We start from the raw sequence: 21214 nt of genomic DNA on the forward strand, positions 1-21214 counted from the left end.
GTGTCCAGGACATGGAAACAACCAAAAAGCCCATCAATAGATGACTGGATAAAGAAGATGTGGCACGTATACACTATGGAATACTACTCAGCCATAAGAAATGATGACATCGGATCATTTACAGCAAAATGGTGGGATCTTGATAACATTATACGAAGTGAAATAAGTAAATCAGAAAAAAACAGGAACTGCATTATTCCATACGTAGGTGGGACATAAAAGTGAAACTAAGAGACATTGATAAGAGTGTGGTGGTTAAGGGGGGAGGGGGGAGAGGGAAAGGGGAAGGGGGAGAGGGAGGGGCACAAAGAAAACTAGATAGAAGGTGACAGAGGACAATCTGACTTTGGGTGATGGGTATGCAACATAAGTGAATGACAAGATAACCTGGAGTTGTTATCTTTGAATATATGTATCCTGATTTATTGATGTCGCCCCATTAAAAATAAAATTATTAAAAAAAAAAAAAGAAAATGCTAGTGTTAGCAGACTGATGAAACTTGAGATCACATTTCTCCCTTCTCAATTTTTCAGGTCAGTCCCTCTGTCATAGATGGTGATTTACCTAGCAGTAATTAGTCTTTATAAAATTTATTTTCTCTATAAAATATATACTGTATACCAGTTTTTTTTATACACTGGTCCATGGACTGGTGTTAGTCTGCCAGAAATTTTGTGCCAGTCCACAAAACAGTTAACCATTACTACTGTATACTATAGAGTATACTATTGTATAAAATATGTCTATAATATGTATATATTTTATATGTGTGTGTATATATATATGCTACATATACATATACTATAAAAAAGCATATATATACATAAACTATAAAGTGCATATATAAAGAAACATATGTATACTGTAAAAGAAGGAAATTTTTCAATATGGTTTTGTAATTGTAAGGTTTTAAGTGAAAGGAAGTTTGGCTGTTCATCTAGCCCACATTTTAGCAGTGCTTCCTGGACACCAGACTCTGGGCTAGCCTGAGTTACAAAGCCTTCAATGATGGGGGGAAAGGGAAAGCACACCCACATACAGACAGCAATTTCAGCAGGTTCAGTGCAGCAAGTAAATTCCTCGAGATGGCAGTACAGTGAGTGCATTGATGGTAAAGATGGCTTTGCTTGGGGAAAGTTTGGAAGCTTTCAAGGAGTTGACATATGATTTAGGTCTCAAAAGTAGAGCAAGAGTTTACTGGTACAAAAAGAGGAGGAAAGACACAATACATGGGGCAATGACACATGCAAAGTCAGAGTCGTTAAGAGTAGGACATGCTTGGAGATTCTGGAAGTTCATGTTAGGGCAGAAGTGCATGAGGGAAGTTCTAGGAACTGAAGCAGAAGGGTAGGTATAGATTTTAGAGATGAGCTAATAAGCCATGGATGTGGCTGTTTAAAATATTTAAAGAAAAAACTCCCAGCAGAAATGTAGAGGAAAGAAATACCTCTTGGCAAGGAAGCTATTATATGAAGAGGCTTTGTAATAACCCAAGTGAGATACCGTGAAATAGCCCAAGGTTTTACCAATATACTTGGCTTATGAGGCCAAGTGGATGGCATCTATGCTCTAAGACTGAGAGAGAACACAGAGAAGCTCAAGAAAAGAGAGGTAAAGAAAGAATGAGACAGAGGAAAAAATAAGACAGTGGTATCATGAGAGACACAGAAGAAAGTTTTTGGAAACAGAGGCTGTTGTTATCGCAGTGAAATGGTCAGTAAGCTGGAAAATGAAAACCATTTATTGAATTTGGCAAGTATATTAGGTGATCAAATACATTGATAAGAGCATTTTTAGCAAACTCATGAGGAGAGCCAGGCTTGAATAGATTGAAAATTAAGTGGTGATGCTGTGAAAACATTTAGTGGACAAGCAAAGGAAAGAGCTACAATTGTAGATTCAAGGGAAGAGAAAGTAAAGGTCAGGATAGTTGGGTATATTTTTAGTTTGAGAGGACAAAGCCAGTGTAAACGAAGATTTTGACATTGCAGCAAAGTGATAGCCTTGGAGGGGAGGAGAGGGAGAAACAAAGATCAGGTGGTGCTTTGAGCAGTTTAGGAAAAAAGTGAATTTGAGAAAATTCTTGTCTTTTGGTATTATTTTCTTTTATGACATTGGAAGCTTGGCTGAGAGGAGCTGATATCCCACAGAGGATTCAGGAAATGTGGTAAAGGTTAGAAAAATCAATTACAGAGAGAGGTAAATAAACTGATTAGGAAAATGAAAGTTTTGTTGAGAATTTTAGAGCTAGCTCAGTTAAGTTCACAGTCATCTCAAGCTGAGTCTTAGCTTTTACACTAAGAAGTTGATTGACTTGGACAGATGATTTATAAACAAGTAAAATTGGGATAATAGCAATAACAATAATATTAAAATTTTCATGAGTGTCAATTCAATATTTATTAAAGTGACTTATAAATCGTTAAATACTATTCAAATAGTATTAGTTCAGGCTTGAACACCTGAAGTCAACATTTTCACTCATTTATGACTATACAGGCTGACACACTGAAAGGCTAGCCATGCTGATCCCTTAGCAATTATATGGACCCTGCTCCTTACCTTATAATAGAAGATTTCTTCTGCTGGTCTTGTACTCTGCCACTTAGCCTTACCCTTCTTTGCTTCCTCAATGCCCTGAAGCTGCCCACCACACCACTCTCCTGGAATCCTGATCATGTGATGTACTTTCAGTCCTACATTGGTATCTCTGCAATAGTAGTCCTCGCAGACCACTGTCCACTATATCCCCCTTACATGGCATGCTCAAAATTATCCCAGCTTAGAGACACAGTGAGAGGCTCAGACAGACAGCCTTTATGGTCTCGTGATACCCATAAGGAAAGAGATGATAGGGTAGCTCACATGTTCCACTGAGTTCCAAATCAACCAGTAAGCCATTAAATGGTAGATCTTGCAGAAGAATCCTTAGATATCATTTAGCTCAATTCCCTAATCTTACATTTGAGACAATTAAGGTTCAGATAAATAAAATAAAAAAAGAAAAAGAAAAAAAAACTTTCTCCGAGACAATTTAGCTATTTTGGCACTGAGTCAGAATGAAGACTCAGGCCCCCTAGTAAATGTCTTTGCTATCAGTTATGTTACTTCTCTCTAGTAGTTAAAACATATCCCAGTTCTGATTAACAGACCCAACTGGACTTCCCTGTGATCACTGATCTTACCTTCTTTTTGGACAAACAAACCTGCTCTTTCATCTCTTTTCTGGACAGCAACACGTTCAATCAGTTTTTCAAACTCAGTTAGGGCTATCTTGAAATTCTGTATCTGAAGTGCAATGTTATGATGTTTTTCCTCTTTGGTATCCATTGGGACACAGTAACTTGTATTACTTCCCTACAAAAAAAAGTAATGTAATTTTGCCAACTTGGAAAATCTTGTTAATGTTGCCTTCCTGCCATCTCAGTTGTTGCGCTAGGTCTCATTCCTTTGATCTTAAAATCCCATGGGGTGAGTAGGAATCCGAGTTGCCACTAGAGTGTTGGCAGGAAGGTACCTGACTGAGGTATAATGCATGCCACATGGGCAAACACTTCAAGAAAATTCTGACCTCATAATGTTACTAGGGTCCTCCATGTGGCACCCATTGCATCATAATATCTCTGTAACACCCTCCTTTCTTTATCAGGAGGAGGTTGAGGTTATTTTCCCACAAATTATGTATGTGTGCATGTGTATGTGTGTATGCATGTGTGTGGGGGGTGTACACTGCCAGAGAGGAAAGAAGAATGGCTCAAGATCAAGAAAGGAAACTGGGCATCACTTTCTCCCTCCTATATCTACTCTCAAACCTTTTCCCTCTTCCTCAAGATGCAATGGAGAGTTGTGTTCACATTCATTTGTATAGCTGTACTGGATGTAAAAGCATGAACATATAAAGATGAAAATGTATTTCAGCATCTGTCATTTCTATGACAAGTGAAGATACTTTTAGAGGTTGTAAAGTATAAAAAATGCCTCTCCTTCCTTTTGGCACTGCTCGTCTATTAAAGTAGTAAAGTGAGCTAAGAATGGGGAAGGGCGAGCTCCTGAACGAGAGGTAAATTCTTCACTGAATGAGAAGAGGATCTTTCATGTATCTTTTTTCCTGTCTTCGCAGCCTCCAATGCTTCAATGCCATTTAGTCCAATTGCTATTGAATCAAGTTTCTCAGTATTCAACACTTTATGGGAAGGAGTGGTTGTCTAATGTTTTATCAACAATTAGTTAAAAGCTTTTGGTTTAGGTAAGATAGATAAAGTCCATCTCTAAAAACATCTGCAAGCCTTTGCATTTAGAAGTGAAGCAGCCTGATCTGTGGTGGTGCAGTGGGATAGAGCATATACCTAGAATGCTGAGGTTGCCAGTTTGAAACCCTGGGCTTGCCTGGTCAAGGCACATATGGGAGTTGATGCTTCTGCTCCTCCCCTTCTCTTTCTCTCCCTCCCCTCAAAAATGAATAAATAAATCTTAAAAAACAAACAAACTTTACAGAAGTGAAGCAGATGTCACCTCCAGGAGAAGCTGGGCACCTCCAGGTCTATCTAGTACTTTCTCTTGGTGGCTACCTGAGTACTGTCAGGAGAGCAAGGTAAGATTTCTATACAGAAAAAAAACATCCCCTAACTCCTTTTGTTTCTTCTCTTTTCCCTCTAATACCTTTAAGTTACTGAGTAGTGACAACTGAAGGACCACTTTTCCTACTGTTCTAATGCATGCATTCTTATTGATATATTGAGCCTTTATCCAGCAAATAGTCATCGAACACCTGTTTCATACGAGGCACTGTTTCAGGCACTGAGGTTACAGCAGTAAACAAAATAGCTTCTCGAGCTCAAAATCTAATAGAAAAGACAAACAAACAGATCATGTATTAGGAGGTGATACATGCTGTGAAGAAAAAGAGTCAAGGTGTGTGTTGGAGGATAAAAGTAAAAAGGTTGGGGAACTTAGAGAGAGTATCATTGATAGAAAAACATGTGGACGTAAACCAGAGGACAAGAAGGTCACAGGCCAGGTGTGTAAACAGTGGAAGGTGTTCCAGAGAACAGAAAGCATGAAGTCTTGTGATCAAAGTGTGTGAGCCACATCTGGGAAACAGCAGAGAGGCCATGTGACTGTGGTGACCTAGATGGGGAGAGGCAGGAAGGTAGGGTCAGAGGATCTTAGAGGGGTTGTAAAGACTTCAGCTTTTACCCCAAATAAGATGGGACGTTTCTGAGTAGCTATCACTACTATTTATTTCCAGAACTTTGTATCATTCCAAACTGAAGCTCTGGACCCACTGACTACTAACACCCTATTCCTCAGCTGCTGCTCCATGCACCACGGAGGAGAGGTGACTGTTCCTTGAAGATTAGATTCTATCTCCATAAAATTTGTATAATAGGGGATCATTGAATCTAGTTGTTCTTTACTGGTCTTTTAAACAGAGGTGGCAGGGGTGAATGCCCTCAGGGAGTGCACTTCCTTTGCCCTTCCACAAACACTGTGCTAGTCACCTGTGCACAGGGCAGCCTGCAGGTCTAGCTCAGGACTGGCGCCCTCCTGTGGGGCCTTGTTAGGGGCTGCCGGTGCAGAGACCCATGGCCCTTGCAGTGAGATCACATTCACGTCTATATGTGACTTGTACTATATTTTCATTGCCACTGGTGAAAAGGCAAAGTGGAAAATGCGTGCTGTTCTAATTACAGCACCTATCACTCTATATCTGCTAGATTTAGGCTGAAGTTTTGAGGGCACCGCCTGGGCAGTAACCTCCAGCGTGGGCTGTGGCAGTCCTCATGGTAGGCAGAAAGGACCATGTTGGCAACCTAGGGTCCAGTCTGGGGCTTCCATGACTGTGCCATGAGAATGACTAGCTTCCTGGGAAGGGAAGAAGCATTCCTAGAGTGGAATTCCTTATACAACCCTCTCCTTAGCACCGGATAGGCACAGGAGGCAGTAGAGGTTTATGAATGAATGCATGAGTGAGTGAGTGAGGAGTGAGCGAGTGAATGGACATGATGCTTCCAAGCTGGGGGAAGGGAGACTGCGTGTGAGAAGATGATTTGCTTCCCTGCTGCTTTAACCTCCCGTGAGCACGCTGGGGACCGGGTGGAGGGGGCCTGGCGACAGGAGAGAGAGAGAGAGCTTGGTCACCAGGAACTGACTGCGGGGTTATAAGGCCGCGCCAAGGGGCGTGGCTCCGAGGGCGCTGGGGCCGTGGCTAAGAGGCCGCGCCGGAGGGCGGGATCAGCCCGCGGGGAGGGCGTGGCTACGGGCCCGCAGGCGGAAGAGGCGGTCCAGCAGGCACAGTGGCGAGAGCTGGCGGAAAATCTGGAGTCCCACCCAATGCTAAGCGCGCCGCGGGCCAAGCGAATCGCTGAGCTCCTCCATCCGCCGCGCGCACGGGCGCCGAGCCCTGTACGCGGGGAACCGCAGCGGCGGCCTGGGTTTCTGGGATGGCGGCGAGACTGCGGCCGCCGAGGTTCCGGGGCCGGCGGGGACTCTCAGCCCCGCGCCACTCTTCAGCCCGAGCACCTACGTGCGCCTGGCGCTGCTGCTCGGCTCCATCGGGCTGCTGGGCATAGGCAACAACCTGCTGGTGCTCGTCCTCTACTACAAGTTCCAGCGGCTCCGCACTCCCACCCACCTCTTCCTGGTCAACAGCAGCCTCAGCGACCTGCTACTGTCCCTCTTCGGGGCACCTTTCCCTTCGTGTCCTGTCTGAGGAACGGCTGGGTCTGGGACAGCGTGGGCTGCGTGTGGGACGGGTTTAGCAGCAGCCTCTTTGGTGAGTTGGGCTGGGAGAAGAAAGCGCCCTCGTCTCCTCTGCACTCTTCCCCTTCCCTGCATTGCCATCGTGTCTGTGCGTCCTCTTGCCACCTAGCCCACCCTCTCCGGTCCCCGCACCCCCGTATCCCCGCATCCCCACATCCCCACATCCCCTCTGGGCCTCGCCGCTCCAGCTCGCCCTGCCTTGGCCGGGCCTCCCCTCCGGCTCCAAGACCCCAGGCTGCTCGGTATCCTTTCCTACTTCCTACTTCCTCCTTCCTTTCTTCATTGCTTTCCGCCCCACACTAACTTCACTCTGTCCCCAAGGTCGCTCGTCGCCCCTTACGCCGACCCCACAACCCGCCCATCATCATCTCCACCTCCTCCAGAGGTCTGTCCGGCCGCTGTCCAGCCCATCTTATTTCTGTTTTCCCGTGTAATTCAACAGGGCACGCAACGACGGCCTTGACACTTTGAGGAAAGAAACCAGGGACTCTAGAGTCAGAGATTCAAGAACGAGTGATGAACTCGTGAAAGTTGGAGAGGGTGATGAGATTTAATCACATCCTATTTGACTCTACAACGAGAAGGTAGAAACCTAACAGTAGCAGTGTGTACATTTTTTAAAAATTGTTCCTTAGCAATTGTAAACGTTTGACGACTTCCTAGAAAGTGAGAGCTTTCATTCAGATCTCAGGATGCAAATAGGCATGTGTCCTGTAAGCTATTTTTACTACATTTTCCTCCTTATAGGTTCCAGTGCCCCAAAATGTAAGGTGAGTTTACAAAGGGTGCAGAGACTCCCAGCTCAGATGAAAACAAACAAACAAACAAAAAAAAACAACTAAAAAAAACTAGCTGTGCTGCCAGTGATTTCATTAAAGTAGAACTTGATTGTTAATTGAAGATTGATTTCAACAATACTCTTAATCCTTATGGAAGATTTAAGTCGCACTGGGAGTTGACATTTTGAAGGATGATCCACCCAGCATATCATTGAAGAAGTAATTTTCTAAACTTGGGGAAGAAATGGCCTTTCTGTGTGTGCTTCAGAATTTCATTTGTACGACTTGAAATAGAAACATATATTTCTCAGGTGTTAATGTTCCTTTAAAAAAAAAACCCTGAAATCAATGGATACATTATTACTGTTTTATATTGGCAGGGTTTTTTTTTTTCTTTCTTTCATGGGAAATTTATTCTCAAGTTTATTGGAAAAATTGAAAAATGAAAGAATAGTTAAGAAAAGGCATTAAGGAATGAGGAGAAAATACTTGTGTTATCACACTGCAGAAAAATATTTCTATAGCAGCTAAGATGGTGTGATGCTGGCAGAAAAATTATGAACCAAATCCATGCATAAATGAGGATTTGGTAGATTATAAAGATGACATTTCTAAATAATGGGAGGAAAGACAGAATTATTAAAGACATTAGCTCATTATTTGGAATAGAGTATCTCACACTGCATACAAAAATAAACATCAGATGGATAAAAAAATTTAAATGTAGTATAGAAAGCTCTAAAAATTGAAAACACTCCAAAGAAATTTTTAAAAGGAAAGCAAGTGACAGATTTGAGCACCTGGAAATAAAGCTTCTGCAAGATGAAAGAGTTAAAAAGACAAATGACATATTGAGCTAAAGTATTCATAATTCATGCACAGAGTCCTAATGTCTGGTACACACACAGTCTCTGGAGACCATTGAGTAAAGTCAGTGGGAAACTGAGCAACTTATATGACGGGCTATTTGGAGAAGAAGAAATACATAATAAATATGTAAATAATATTTACATATTATTTATATAATAAATATGAAAAAAATACTCAAGTTTAGAGGGAATTAGACAAAATGAAAGTTAGAACAGCAATGAGGCACAGTTTCCTTTTACAGATGCCATATTGTATCAGTCAGGCTGGGAAAATATAGATTCACCTGAACTCTGTAAGACTACAGTTTAATACAATATGTGGGGGGGGGGGATGTTTCGAGGGCAATTTCACATTAAAAATGCATAAATTCTTTGTCCTGGAAATTTTATAGCAGTTTCTAATCCAGGGAAATATTGATATACTTTGATAAAGACAGATCTACTGTTTATAGCATAGGTTTGGTCCATTTTGAATTAATTTTTGAATACAGTGTAAAGTAAGGGTCCAACTTCATTCTTTTGCATGTGGACATCTATTTTCCCCAGTATCATTTACTGAAAAGGCTGCCCTTTCACTATTGGATGGTCTGTGCACCTTTGTCAGAAATCAGTTGACTAGATATGTGAGTGTTTATTTCTGGGTTCTGTATTCTATTCTATTCTTCTATTCTATTCTATTCTATTCTATTCTATTCTATTCTATTCTATTCTATTCTATTCTATTCTATTCTATTCTATTTCTATTCTATTCTATTCTATTCTATTCTATTCTATTCTATTCTATTCTATTCTATTCTATTCTATTCTATTCATACGTCCATCCTTATGAAAGTACCACATGGTTTTCTTTTCTGTAGTTTTGTAGTAAGTTTTGATATCAGGAAGTGTGAGTCCTCTATTATTTTTCAAGATTGTTTTGGCTTGTCTGTAGGTTTTCATAGATGCCCATTATTAGGTCGAGGAATTCCCTTTTCCTAGTTTGCTGAGAGTTTGTAATGAGATTTTATCAAAAGCATTTCCTGCATCTACAGAGATGATTTCATGGTGAATTATACTTAGCTTTGACTGTTAAATCAATCTTGAATCCCTTTATATACATCATTGAAATCTATTTGCAGAAACTTGGCTAAGACTTTTTGCTTCTATGTTTATGAGGGTTATTGGTCTTCATTTTCTTTTCTTTAAAAAAAATTTTTTTTTGGTTTGCAGTGAAAGAATCTATTTAGTGCAAACCATCAACAGTAATGCAGCACAGTTTATTTTCTAATATCCTTTTCTCGTTTTGTTATCTGTGATGCTGGACAAATGTTCATTCCTTTTCAATTTTCTAGAAGAGTTTGTGTAGAATTGGTGTTCTTTATTATTTTCTAATTTCTTAAAATGGAAACTTAGACTGATTTCAGATTGTTCTTTTCTAAGATGAACAGTTAATGTCATAAACTTCACTTTAACCACTGCTTTTGTTGCATCCCACAAATTTTGATGTTATAGTTTAATTGTTGTTCAATTCCGAATAGTTCCTCCCTTGAGAGTTGTTCTTGAGTGTTCTTTAATTTTCAAGTGTTTGGAGGTTGGCGTATTGTTTTCCCAGATTTGCAATTCCATTATAATCAGAGAACATAGTTCTGTTATGGATTTCTTAATGTTTGTTGTATGGCCACAGGTTCAGTGGTACTAAAAGTTCTGATATCCTTCTCCGATTGCCCTACGTATTCTGCCCAGAATTCTGGTTGCGTTCAGGGAGACAGGCAGGAGGAAGGTCTCGAACACCTGGACCAACTTCACGCACAGTATCCTCTTCCCCTTGGGTGCCCCTCATGTCCCTCCAGCTGCGCTGCCTTGGACTACCCCAGGCTCCGCAAGTCCTACCACCAAGGCTGACTCTTCCAGAAGGCTGGGCGAAGTTTTTGAGAATAAAATCTTTGTAGTATTATCAAAATTTCTTATTCACCAAACTTCCTATTTTGAGAAACTGAAATATTTGTTTCATTCTTTGATATTTTAAAGGAAGCTCATAAAAATTATGATTTTATTTGATTGCTTCTGTGATTCTGTTTTCCTAATACTACTCTGAGAATTTCATTGGTACGAAGAGTTGACACTTGGGAGGGGGCTGTAAGTGTATATAGGTGGGTATAGATAGCTATGTGATTATACTCTGTATTAATTTAAAATACATATCAGGCAACTTTTTTGGCAGGGCTAAGCTTTAAAGAGAGTGATTCAAATTCAAGCCTAAAGTGGTATCAGTAATGTTCCCTAGGTTGAGTGATAGGTATTTTGTCACAGACACCAAAGTTCTTATTTTCCTAAAGTGCTTTTTCTGTGCTAGGAAATTCAATTTCTATCCTGTCCCTGTGCCTGGGAGTTTTGGAAACAAGGATTTATTTTCTTTATTAGTACAGGCATCCAGTCTTTTCCTCATAGCTTCCCTCTGCAACCCCACCCTGCAGGATCTTCTTGTCTCCATCCCTTTTCTCCCTTCATCATCCCTACTAGAATCCCAATCCAATTGGAAGGGCTGTTCTAAGGCTGCTAGAAACATCTAGCACACAGTATTTTTTCTTTCGACTGCTTTGTTTTTCTGGGCATTGAATTAGTGTTTTCAGCCCTATCTCTGCCGGTGAATTAGAGGTGAAAATTCTGGGGTAAGAGATTAAGCAATTTATTTAAGCCCTCGGAGACAAGTCAATAGATGGAGCATAAAAAATTCCTAGCGAAGAATAAGAATTTCTTTGCCTGGAGCCTGTTCTAAGAATTGTGCTTCTAGATAAGAATTAAAGATAAGGAAGGAGTGGTGAGTACTTTTCTCTTTGTTGTCCTAAGCAAGAACTGACCGGCCATAGAGTATGCAAGGGGAGGAAATTAAAAATGCCAACAATGGCTGCTTGCTCCAGAGACCCCTGGAGAGGCTGCCCTATCACGTGGGAAGACCACTGGCCTGATGATATAAGAGTGGGTCCTAGTCTGGATGCTGCGCCTAACGCATTGTGTGGACTTCTCCACCCCTTCATCCTTTCAGCTATCATAATGTCTCTGAGCTAATCTTTAAGGATTGAGCTAAATCTTACTTGCTGTGTACTTTGAAGACTCCTTTGGTAGTTGTAGGTTAGAAGGTTCCTGCTTCTAGTTGTAGGTAAGAAGGTCCCTGCTTCTAGCACATAAGGCTAGTGTCCTCTTCTCTGACTCCCATCCTCAGCTCCACCCCTTATTCAAGAGTAAGAACATACTGTGCTTATACTTCTTCACAGACCCTCACTGGTTTTGTCTTCTGCACATCCTACTGGAAGATGGCAGAATAAGTAGTTGAGATACACTTACATAGACATATGAGAGGTTCAGGCAGCCACTTGGCTCTGTGTTCAGTTCTGTCCTGTCGGGGTTTCTCAGGGAATGCAGCAAACAGCAGACTCCCTGGTATTGCTGAGGCCGAGGTTTTGATAGACAAGACTATTAAGAGAGCCAAGTCCCTGAAACTGGCCAATCAGCTCAGTGAACTAGTCAACTTACATTCCAATTGAATGATTTGTTTTACAGACGTCCAAGATAATTAGTCATCCTAGCCTAGGCAGGCCCAGTTTGTAGTGGTCTAGGTTTTAGGAAATTTAACATTGGGGAAATCAGAGCTCAGAGAGCTGTCCACGCCTCTAGCTGGTTGTTCTTTAGCCTGAAGACTTCCAGGTGAGTAATGCCCTTCACTCCCTTGGCTGCTGCACCTCTGGGCACACCAAGCACCATGCCGGTGTTCTACACATGGACTATAACGAGTTTTATGCCCCAAGTTAACAGGAGACCCTTTCTTCACTACCTCTTTCTTCCCCTTCAGAAACAACAACAACAAACAAAATGTTAATCTAGACAGAGGATATTTAGATCTTTATCTCAAGAGCCAGAGATTCAGGGTCACAGAGCCAGAGTCTAGCAAAATGCAAGTCACCCTATTCAAATTTTAGAAGTAGGTGCTATTTATATTAAGATATTTTAACACAAACCCAGGTTTTTTTTTTTTAACTTACACCTAAAAAACACACATGCGTTTGTATATTCCTAGAAAGATTTGTTATAAATGCATTTTTTCTTCAATGGACCTATTCTTTTATGCACTTAAATATTTTTAAATGCCAGTTGTTTTACTGAATTAATGCTGGTTTAATAATCTGGTTAATTCAGTTGATGTAGTCTCATGTTTCCCCACAAGATCCTATGGATGGGGGGGATGTAGAAAAGCCTTCTATCCGTCTGTCCTAGAATGACCCATAGGCTGTTGGGCTCAGGACTGTTCCTCATCATGACAATGTATGTGCACAGCCATGACAATGTGCACAGTGTAGACAGTCTGTGTCCATAAACACAAGAGAAACCACACATTTGTTACAGTCTAAGCTCACAGTGAGTATAGTTTTATTCAAATACTAGTTTTCTTAAAACTAGTTTTTTATTTTTGTGGGACATTATTATATTCATTTATTATTGAATTGCCTGACTTGGGGGAGTTTATCTCTAATGTTCATTTCCAAGAAATTAAAAGATATGGTACGAAAGCACTTAATGTCTTGCTTTAGTAGAGGCTTGTGTCCTAATAACAAGTCAGGCTCCAGGAAATAGTAATTTCTGTTGCATGAAATTACTTTTCTCTGAATATTGTTTACAATTGTATTATTTTTTTGAATTTTCTTCTTTTGCAGAAGAGTTCCAGTCACAAATGCGTATGTGATGCGTTTTGACATTTACTGCTAAGATGAAATGCAGAAATGAAAACCACACATTCGTTTTAGCATTCTCAGATGTGATTAGATGTACTTGATCATGGTTTTTGTGCTACTGACTCATAAGAAAAAATAAATTAACACTAAGAAAAGGCTAACAATCCCTTAGGACCTGGAACCTTGATACTTCTGGGGTGATCTGGAACATCACAAGGAGAGATTTTATTACAGCATATTCACACCACATCTGAGCCCGCAGCCTGGATTCACACACATCTCCATTGGCAGCTATCGCTGGACACTTTATCTCCCAGGATGACGGAGAGTCTCCCTACACAGTTTGATGTGGTTATTGTAGGGACAGGTTTGCCTGAGTTCCTTGCAGCCACATGTTCACGAAGTGGTCAGAGAGTCCTACATGTTGATTCAAGAGGTTACTCTGGAGGAAACTGGGCTAGTTTTACCTTTACGGGATTGCTCTCCTGGTTGAAGGAGCATCAACAAAACAGTGATGTTGGGGACAAAAGTCCTGCTGGATGGCAGGACCTGATCCATGAAACAGAAGAAGCCATTGCGCTTCGTGGGAGGAATAAAACCATTCAACATGCAGAAGTGTTTTGTTATGCCAGTCATGATATGGATGACAGCTCCAAAAAGATTGGTGTTTTGCAGAAAAATTCTTCCTTGGTCGTATCTAGTGCCCTCGCTGAACCTCTGGATCCTGCCTGCCTGTCTGAAGAGACACAGTCATTTGCTACTAGCTACGAAACACCTGCCAAAGACACTCCAAAAGATGATGGAGAAATTTTATTAAAAGTAACTGATATAGAGGAAACTCGGGCGAAAGAAAAAGATTATGGAGATAAAACCTGTATATACACACTTGCAGACAGAGATGAAGACGAACACAAACCTATAATAGATGACAACACTTGTCAACCAACAAGCAATAGGATTACTTACTCTCAAATAGTTAAAGGAGGTAGGAGGTTTAATATCGACCTGGTATCAAAGTTGCTTTATTCTCAAGGATTGCTAATTGAACTTTTCAAATGTTAGTCGTTATGCTGAATTTAAAAATGTCACTAGGATTCTTGCATTTTGAGAAGGACGAGTCGAACAGGTGCCTTGTTCCAGAGCAGATGTCTTTAATAGCAAAGAGCTCACTATGGTAGAAAAGAGGATGCTAATGAAGTTTTTTACATTTTGTTTAGACTATGAACAGCATCCCAGTGAATACCAAGATTTTATACAGTACTCGTTTTCAGAGTACTTAAAAACTAAAAAACTAACCTCCAACCTCCAACATTTTGTACTACACTCAATTGCAATGACCGAGCCCTCCTGCACTACTGTAGATGGCCTTAAAGCAACAAAAAACTTCCTCCAGTGTCTTGGGCGGTTTGGCAACACCCCATTTCTATTTCCCTTGTATGGCCAAGGAGAAATTCCCCAGTGCTTCTGCAGGATGTGTGCAGTTTTTGGTGGAATCTATTGTCTTCACCATAAAATACAATGCCTTGTCATTGACAAAGAATCTGGGAGGTGTAAAGCAATGTTAGATCACTTTGGTCAAAGAATAAATGCTAAGTATTTTATTTTGGAGGACAGTTACCTTTCAGAGGAAACATGTTCAAAGGTGCAATATAAGCAGATCTCCAGGGCAGTACTCATTACAGATCAGTCTATACTAAAGACAGACTCTGATCAGCAGATTTCCATTCTGATAGTGCCTCCAGGGGAAGCAGGAACATATGCTGTTCGGGTCACTGAATTATGTTCTTCAACCATGACATGCATGAAAGGCACCTATCTGGTCCATTTGACTTGTTCATCTTCTAAAACAGCAAGAGAAGACCTAGAATCAGTGGTGAAGAAATTATTCATTCCATACACTGAAACAGAAATAGACAAGGAAGAACTTGCAAAGCCAAGACTCTTGTGGGCGCTGTATTTTAATATGAGGGATTCCTCGGGAATCAGCAGGAGCTCATATAATAGCTTACCTTCCAATGTTTCTGTCTGCTCTGGGCCGGACTGTGGACTGGGATATGAGCACGCAGTCAAACAAGCTGAAACGCTTTTCCAGGAGATCTTTCCAGCTGAAGAATTCTGCCCCCCACTTCCAAATCCAGGAGATATTATCTTGGATGGTGATGAGAAGGAACCAGAAGTTCCTGGAACCAATAATAATAATAGTAATAATGGCCAAACCACAAGTCCTTAAAGGAAGCAAAAACCTAGAAAGCCCAGGGAAACACCTTCAAAATTAGAAAAAAAAGAAACGAAATGCTACTGTGGGCTTTCATCCTAGCATCAGAATATGCTCAGTAAAGGACAGCTTTCTATATGAGTAATCAAAAGGGGTTTTATGATGTATCCTATGCAGATGTTGACTTCAGTTCTCTTTGAGACATTTCATTCCATTCAGTCATTGGATGTCTCTGTTAACCTACCAGTAATTGATTTAATTACTGTACTGATTTTGTTTCTTTCAGAATGTACTCCATGATTCAGAATCTTAAACAGGGATAATTTTATTTTAGTATTGAGGGTTCCATTTAGCAATTGTGCTTAAAAGAAGTGAATATTGTATCTGCTAATGATCTTTAGATTTTTTTATTGTCTACAGCAGCGATTCTCAACCTGTGGGTCATGACCCACAGGTTGAGAACCACTGGTCTACAGTGATAATGTCTAGGTGACAATGTCCTTTACTTTGCAGTTATTATAGTTGCTACCACCTCTGAATAAAACACCAGGCAAATTATGTGGGTCTTTTGTATATAATATAAACATATATACATAGTAGCAATAGCAGTTAATGCAAGTGCCAATATAAAACAATTTTGTCTAATTAAAAGATTAGCTTTGCATGGTCTTTTATTTGTGAAGGTCTGATGTTTACAATATGTCATAATATTGAATTCTATTTGCCTCTTGTAACCCATGAGACAAGATCACCACCACAGTCTTCTAAATTAGAAAAAGTACCTGAGGGTTCAGATATTTGTTGAAGAGCTTATTTCTTGGGAGATTCAGTCCAAAGAAAATCAAAGAGCTAAGATTAGTTCTGATTCAACACTTGAGAAAATTTCTGCAGAACCTGCTCTGCCACCAAAAAGAAGAGTTCTAACCAGTAACCTAGGTGAAAAGAAAAATTAAATTGCCCCAGGAAGAGATACTTCAGAGTGACTGTTCTGAAATTCCTAAGGAGAAACCAAATGAGTCAGTCAGTTCATTCTAACTTGGGGTTGATTTCCCGTATGTTCTCTGAGGGTGCGCATTTCTCCTTGTCGGCTCTACCATTGCGATTAGCAATTAACTGCAACGGATAGGAGTGAGTCTAAGAAGGATTTACTGTGTCCCTTCAGTTGTGTCCCACTCCACGAATAGTAACCACCTTCATAATCACTTCTGCATCTTGGGCTGTTTTCTAGAGAATAGAAATACGTATTTTTTCCAGAACCACCAGAAGTCATAAAGCCATTGTTACCGCAGTGGTGAAAGCCTGTGGAGCTGTCAGATGAGGGAACTTCCTTTCCTATTAGTCCCACCTGCATTCCTCTTTCAGAGAATTGGGAGAGAGCCCTTGAGTCTCAGTTTTTGTTCTGGAGGTGAGCATTTACTATGTGCTGGGCACTTACCTTGCTCTCTCATTATGGTTTCTCAGCCCTGAGAGGCAGATGTTACTGAATACATTTCAAACAGGAAATAAAGACTTACTTCATTTGCTCAATCTGGTATGTGGAAGAGCCAACATTGGAATCCAGGCTTTTATGATTATGAAATCTCTGTACTAACATTAATAGTACAGACACTGCAGGAAAAGGAAAAGTGCTCATAAAAGTCTGTCTAGTGTTGCTGGTGAAGAAATGGAGACAAACTGGTCTCAGCTTGTTATTGAGTCAGAGAAATGTGAAGATGAAGAGGAATTTAAATATAGCTTAGAGCTATGTACCTCATTGAAACAATTTGGCTAACTTTCAACAAAATAATGCTTTTTAATAGTGTATCTTCTGATCAGACAGATGTACTACGCCAAAATATGCCCTGAATAGTCTTTTGTTGCTCTTCTATGTGTGAGGAAAATGAAACAAGAAAGATTGAAGTAATTTATACCTTATGAAAGTAGAGAAGTCATAAATTGGTATTAATACTTTTATATAGTTTTTGAATATAGCAACGTGGTGTTATCGGGTGGGTCCTAAAGTTTAAATCCAGCTGAAATGCCTGAAATTAGTCATCAAAACGAAAAAGAATTTAAGATGACAAATAAAATGGAGGTGAGGGTAATCCAGACCTACTGAAAAAAATTCAGTTTCAATATGAATATTTATAGGAGTTTGAGAGAAGGAACAATGAGAAGTTGCAAAAGATTGTAGAGCCAAATACAATGAAAATGGGGAAAAAAGTGTTACACTGGTCCAAAATAAGGGTAGTTTTTAAAACTAACAGAGTGAATGTATTACTTTCTACTTGAATGTAAAATAAATCAGAAATGAGAAAAATTGTAACAAATAAAAAACCTTAAAAAATTAGGGGGTATTATAACCTAGTATAATTATCTGAGGAATTGGAACTTTGCCCTAATGGGCTTGTTGGTGTACTTTTTCAAGTAGTCAAAGAATAAATATTTATGTATCATGAAAGATGATATGTTAATAGTTGCATTTTGAGGCAAATAAGACCTCAACACTAGAAGTCAAACACTTTGGAAAGGGTCTCATTTTGAACAAATACAAAATGCAAAATATTGTCAAATAGTACACAACAAATAAAATGCAAGCATACCCAATTTTATTGCACTTTATGGCATGTTGTAGATGTTGAGTTTTTTCACAAATTGAGAGTAAGATTTTCCATTTGCAAAAAGATTATGACTTGCATTTTTTTAACTATAAAGTATTTGTTTAGACATAATGCTGTGCACACCTATAGACTACAGTATAGTGTAAACATAACTTTTATATGCACTGGGAAACCAAAAAATTCATGTGACTTCACTTTATTGCAATATTCTCTTTATTGTATAACCAAATGCGCAATATCTCTGAGGTAGCCTGTTATTATATACTATGACTCAGGATTATAAGGCCAGGTTTAGCAGAGACAAATACAGGTAGTGGAAAATTTAAGCTATTGCCCTGGCTGGATAGCTCGGTTGGTTAGAGCATTGTCCCATTATGCAAAAGTTGCGGTTTTGACCCTTGGTCAAGGCACATACAGGAATAGATTGATGTTCCTGTCTGTCTTTCCCTTACACTTGCTCTAAAAATTAATAAAATAAATATTTTTAAAAAAGAAAAATATTCAAGCTATTAACTACAGATAATTTTAAAAATCTGAATAATATTTATTATTCATCTTTGATTTAATTATCTCTGGTAATGACTTTGTTGGTTTCTCCATAGTGTGATAAATAATTACTTAAAACCAATCACTAACATTATTCTTTTGGGGAAAATATATAAGAAACATTTCTCAAGCAGAAATTAAACAATCTTGACACTTTCTATTTATATATGGTTGAAGGAGCTTGCTGTTGTAATAAAACCTTAATGAGCATTCACAAAATGAGAAACACAAGGAGAGAAAGCAGCATAAATATTTTCTATAACGGCTTTATAACTAGTGAAACCTAAATTATCATAAAATACTGACAATAAAAGACTAATTCAGGAAGCTGCAGAGTATGTAATATTTAAAAATTAATCTCATTTCTAGATTCCAAGAGTGACAAACTAAAATTTAAAGTGTTTGGATATCAATATATATGTGCCATTTCAAGGAAGTTGTATAACTATATTGATATAAATTAAGAAAGATGCTTCTATAGAAGCAGGTTGAAGGAGCCACACCCTAGTGCAATGGAAAAGAGGGAAGCAGGGAATCCAAAAATTACAGTCCTCACTTCACTACTTACCAGTTGTATAATCTTGGGACAGTCACTCCTAGCTTCTATTTCATCATCTATAAAATAGAAATAATACTTCATAGAATTATTGTGAGGGTTAAATTAATGCACATGAAATGTCCAAAGGAATGGCCTTAAGTTACATTAGTATATATATTTATTTTACTACACTGTCACTTAATATTCCAAGTGGATGCTCTAGAACTCAACAGAATTGTGATAAATTATTAGAGCCAGCAAGCAAAACTATGTCTTTTTAACTTAGGGGAAGAAATGGAGGTCTTATACTTCAAATCCTTAAAACATGCTATTAAACAACCTTTCTAAATATACCTGTGCTGAGGAGAAAGTTTAAGACTAATAAGTGAACTGGAAAGAGATAAATACATAAAAACTGCTGGTGGAAAGACTAACTGGATGTCAGTATGAAAAAGAAATTAGATCCAAATTATATAATAACAAGTTATTCCAGATGAATTAAAATGTTAAGTATCAAGGTAAAAATAAAAACACCATAACTCTTATCCCAATAATGGTACAAAGGAAACTATGGCAGTGGAAAGCATTATTGACAGGTAAATGAGATTAAAAGAAAAGCAAAGTGCACTAAAGAAGACAAAAGATGGGATTTTAAAAATCTGCTTGTATCATATATGGATCAAGTACTTTATATTTTTTGAAAGGGAGATGCAAATCCAAAAGTTTTTCTACTCTTCACTAGGCACATTTATTAAAAGGATTGGTACAAATGAGATAATACAAATAAATTTTAATTCTTAATATTAAAAATGCAAATTGAAACAGCTTTGGCTTAGTTCGTGCTAGTTGCAAAAATTTTGCACCTGCATGTTTCCTCATACAAGTAGCATTGTTATCTTAGTAGTTTTTAAAAATAACTATTTAGAAAAATGTGAGAGTTCTAAAAGCAATCTACCTTGTGATAGAGCTAACTCACTTTGAGAAGCATATAACCAGGAAAATAAAAGAAAGAAAACTTGTATAAAGATATTTTTAGAGATTCCATTCATTTGAGGTTTTTTTTAAAGCCCAATAATTGAGAAATGTACAAATAAAATTTTGTGTTGCTGTTGTCAAAAACTTATGTAGCCATTAAATAATATTCATATATGTAAAAATATGTTTAAAGATATGAAAAAATGTGTAAATGAGACTCAGAAGTGTTAGGACATAGATTATATTGACTGATTATATTTATATACATTAAGAAAACACTTGAAATTTATTATTAATGGATTCTTTATTTTTTTCTGTAAAATAGTGGTGTGTACAATGAAAAATAAAAGTAATGGTATAATGGTTTGCTAAATTAATGAGATTAATTCCTTGAAAACTTCAAAAATTCTCCTTTAATATATATATGTATGTTAAATTTTAAAAATCTCTTAAAATGTTGACACAAAGTTTTATAACTTGATGGGAAGCATTCTTGGTCAAAATAGAATAGATCATGCATCTTTTGTAAATTTTTCTCAGTTACCCAGAATTAAGAAATAAGAAGGTATATTGTAACAACACTTTTTTTTCTTTTTTTTTTTTTTTTTTTGTATTTTTCTGAACTGAGAAGTGGAGAGGCAGAGACAGACTCCTGCATGCACTCTACTGGGATGAACCCGGCATGCCCACTAGAGGGCAATGCGCCAGTCTGGGGCATTGCTCCTTCGCAACCAGAGCCATTCTAGTGCCTGAGACAGAGGCCATGGAATCATCCATCCTCAGCGCCAGGGTCAACTTTGCTCCAATGGAGCCTTGGCTGTGGGAGGGAGAGAAAGAGAAAGGAGAGGAGGAAGGAGAAGTAGGTGGGTGCTTCTCCTGTGTGCCCTGACCAGGAATAAACCCAGGACTTCCACACGCTGGGCCGACGCTCTACCACTGAGCCAACCGGCCAGGGTAACAACACTTTTTTAAAACAGAAACCTCAGAGCCAAATGTGGAACTGATAGAAATAGTATTAATACATTCCAGGGCATCAGCCTGAAGACATTACATACTAAAGTGTGTTCCCAAACCCAATAAAACACTTCATTTGGGAGTCTTGGAGGTCCCAGAAATGAGGGTTGGATTTGGATTCCTAGAAGTGGCCACACCTGAGTCTGAAGAGCGTTTTCAGGGAGACCTAAGCTGAGGACAAATCGCAGGGGGCTGAGGATATTGGCTGACTT

At 39.0% G+C, this 21214-nt stretch overlaps 3 protein-coding genes across 3 annotated transcripts in view; 2 read left to right on the forward strand and 1 right to left on the reverse strand.

Annotated features, from left to right (window-relative positions):
• WDR64 (WD repeat domain 64) overlaps nucleotides 1-3331 on the reverse strand; it is an 83066-nt gene extending 79735 nt beyond the window's left edge. Inside the window, exon 1 of the mRNA XM_066360897.1 lies at nucleotides 3187-3331. Coding sequence (XP_066216994.1) covers nucleotides 3187-3331 — 145 coding nt within the window. The remainder of the gene's footprint in view (nucleotides 1-3186) is intronic.
• A 701-nt stretch (nucleotides 3332-4032) lies between these two features.
• OPN3 (opsin 3) overlaps nucleotides 4033-21214 on the forward strand; it is a 41421-nt gene continuing 24239 nt past the window's right edge. The window contains 3 exon segments of the mRNA XM_066360154.1: nucleotides 4033-4061; nucleotides 6341-6684; nucleotides 6687-6776. Coding sequence (XP_066216251.1) covers nucleotides 4033-4061; nucleotides 6341-6684; nucleotides 6687-6776 — 463 coding nt within the window.
• On the forward strand, nucleotides 6644-19853 carry CHML (CHM like Rab escort protein). The gene is given in 3 exon segments (XM_066383410.1): nucleotides 6644-6776; nucleotides 13097-14163; nucleotides 14165-19853. Coding segments are annotated over 2 exon segments (1911 nt in total). The 5' UTR covers nucleotides 6644-6776; nucleotides 13097-13432; the 3' UTR covers nucleotides 15345-19853.

This window comes from Saccopteryx leptura, chromosome 1 (genome assembly GCF_036850995.1).
Source record: "Saccopteryx leptura isolate mSacLep1 chromosome 1, mSacLep1_pri_phased_curated, whole genome shotgun sequence".
NCBI lineage: Eukaryota > Metazoa > Chordata > Mammalia > Chiroptera > Emballonuridae > Saccopteryx > Saccopteryx leptura.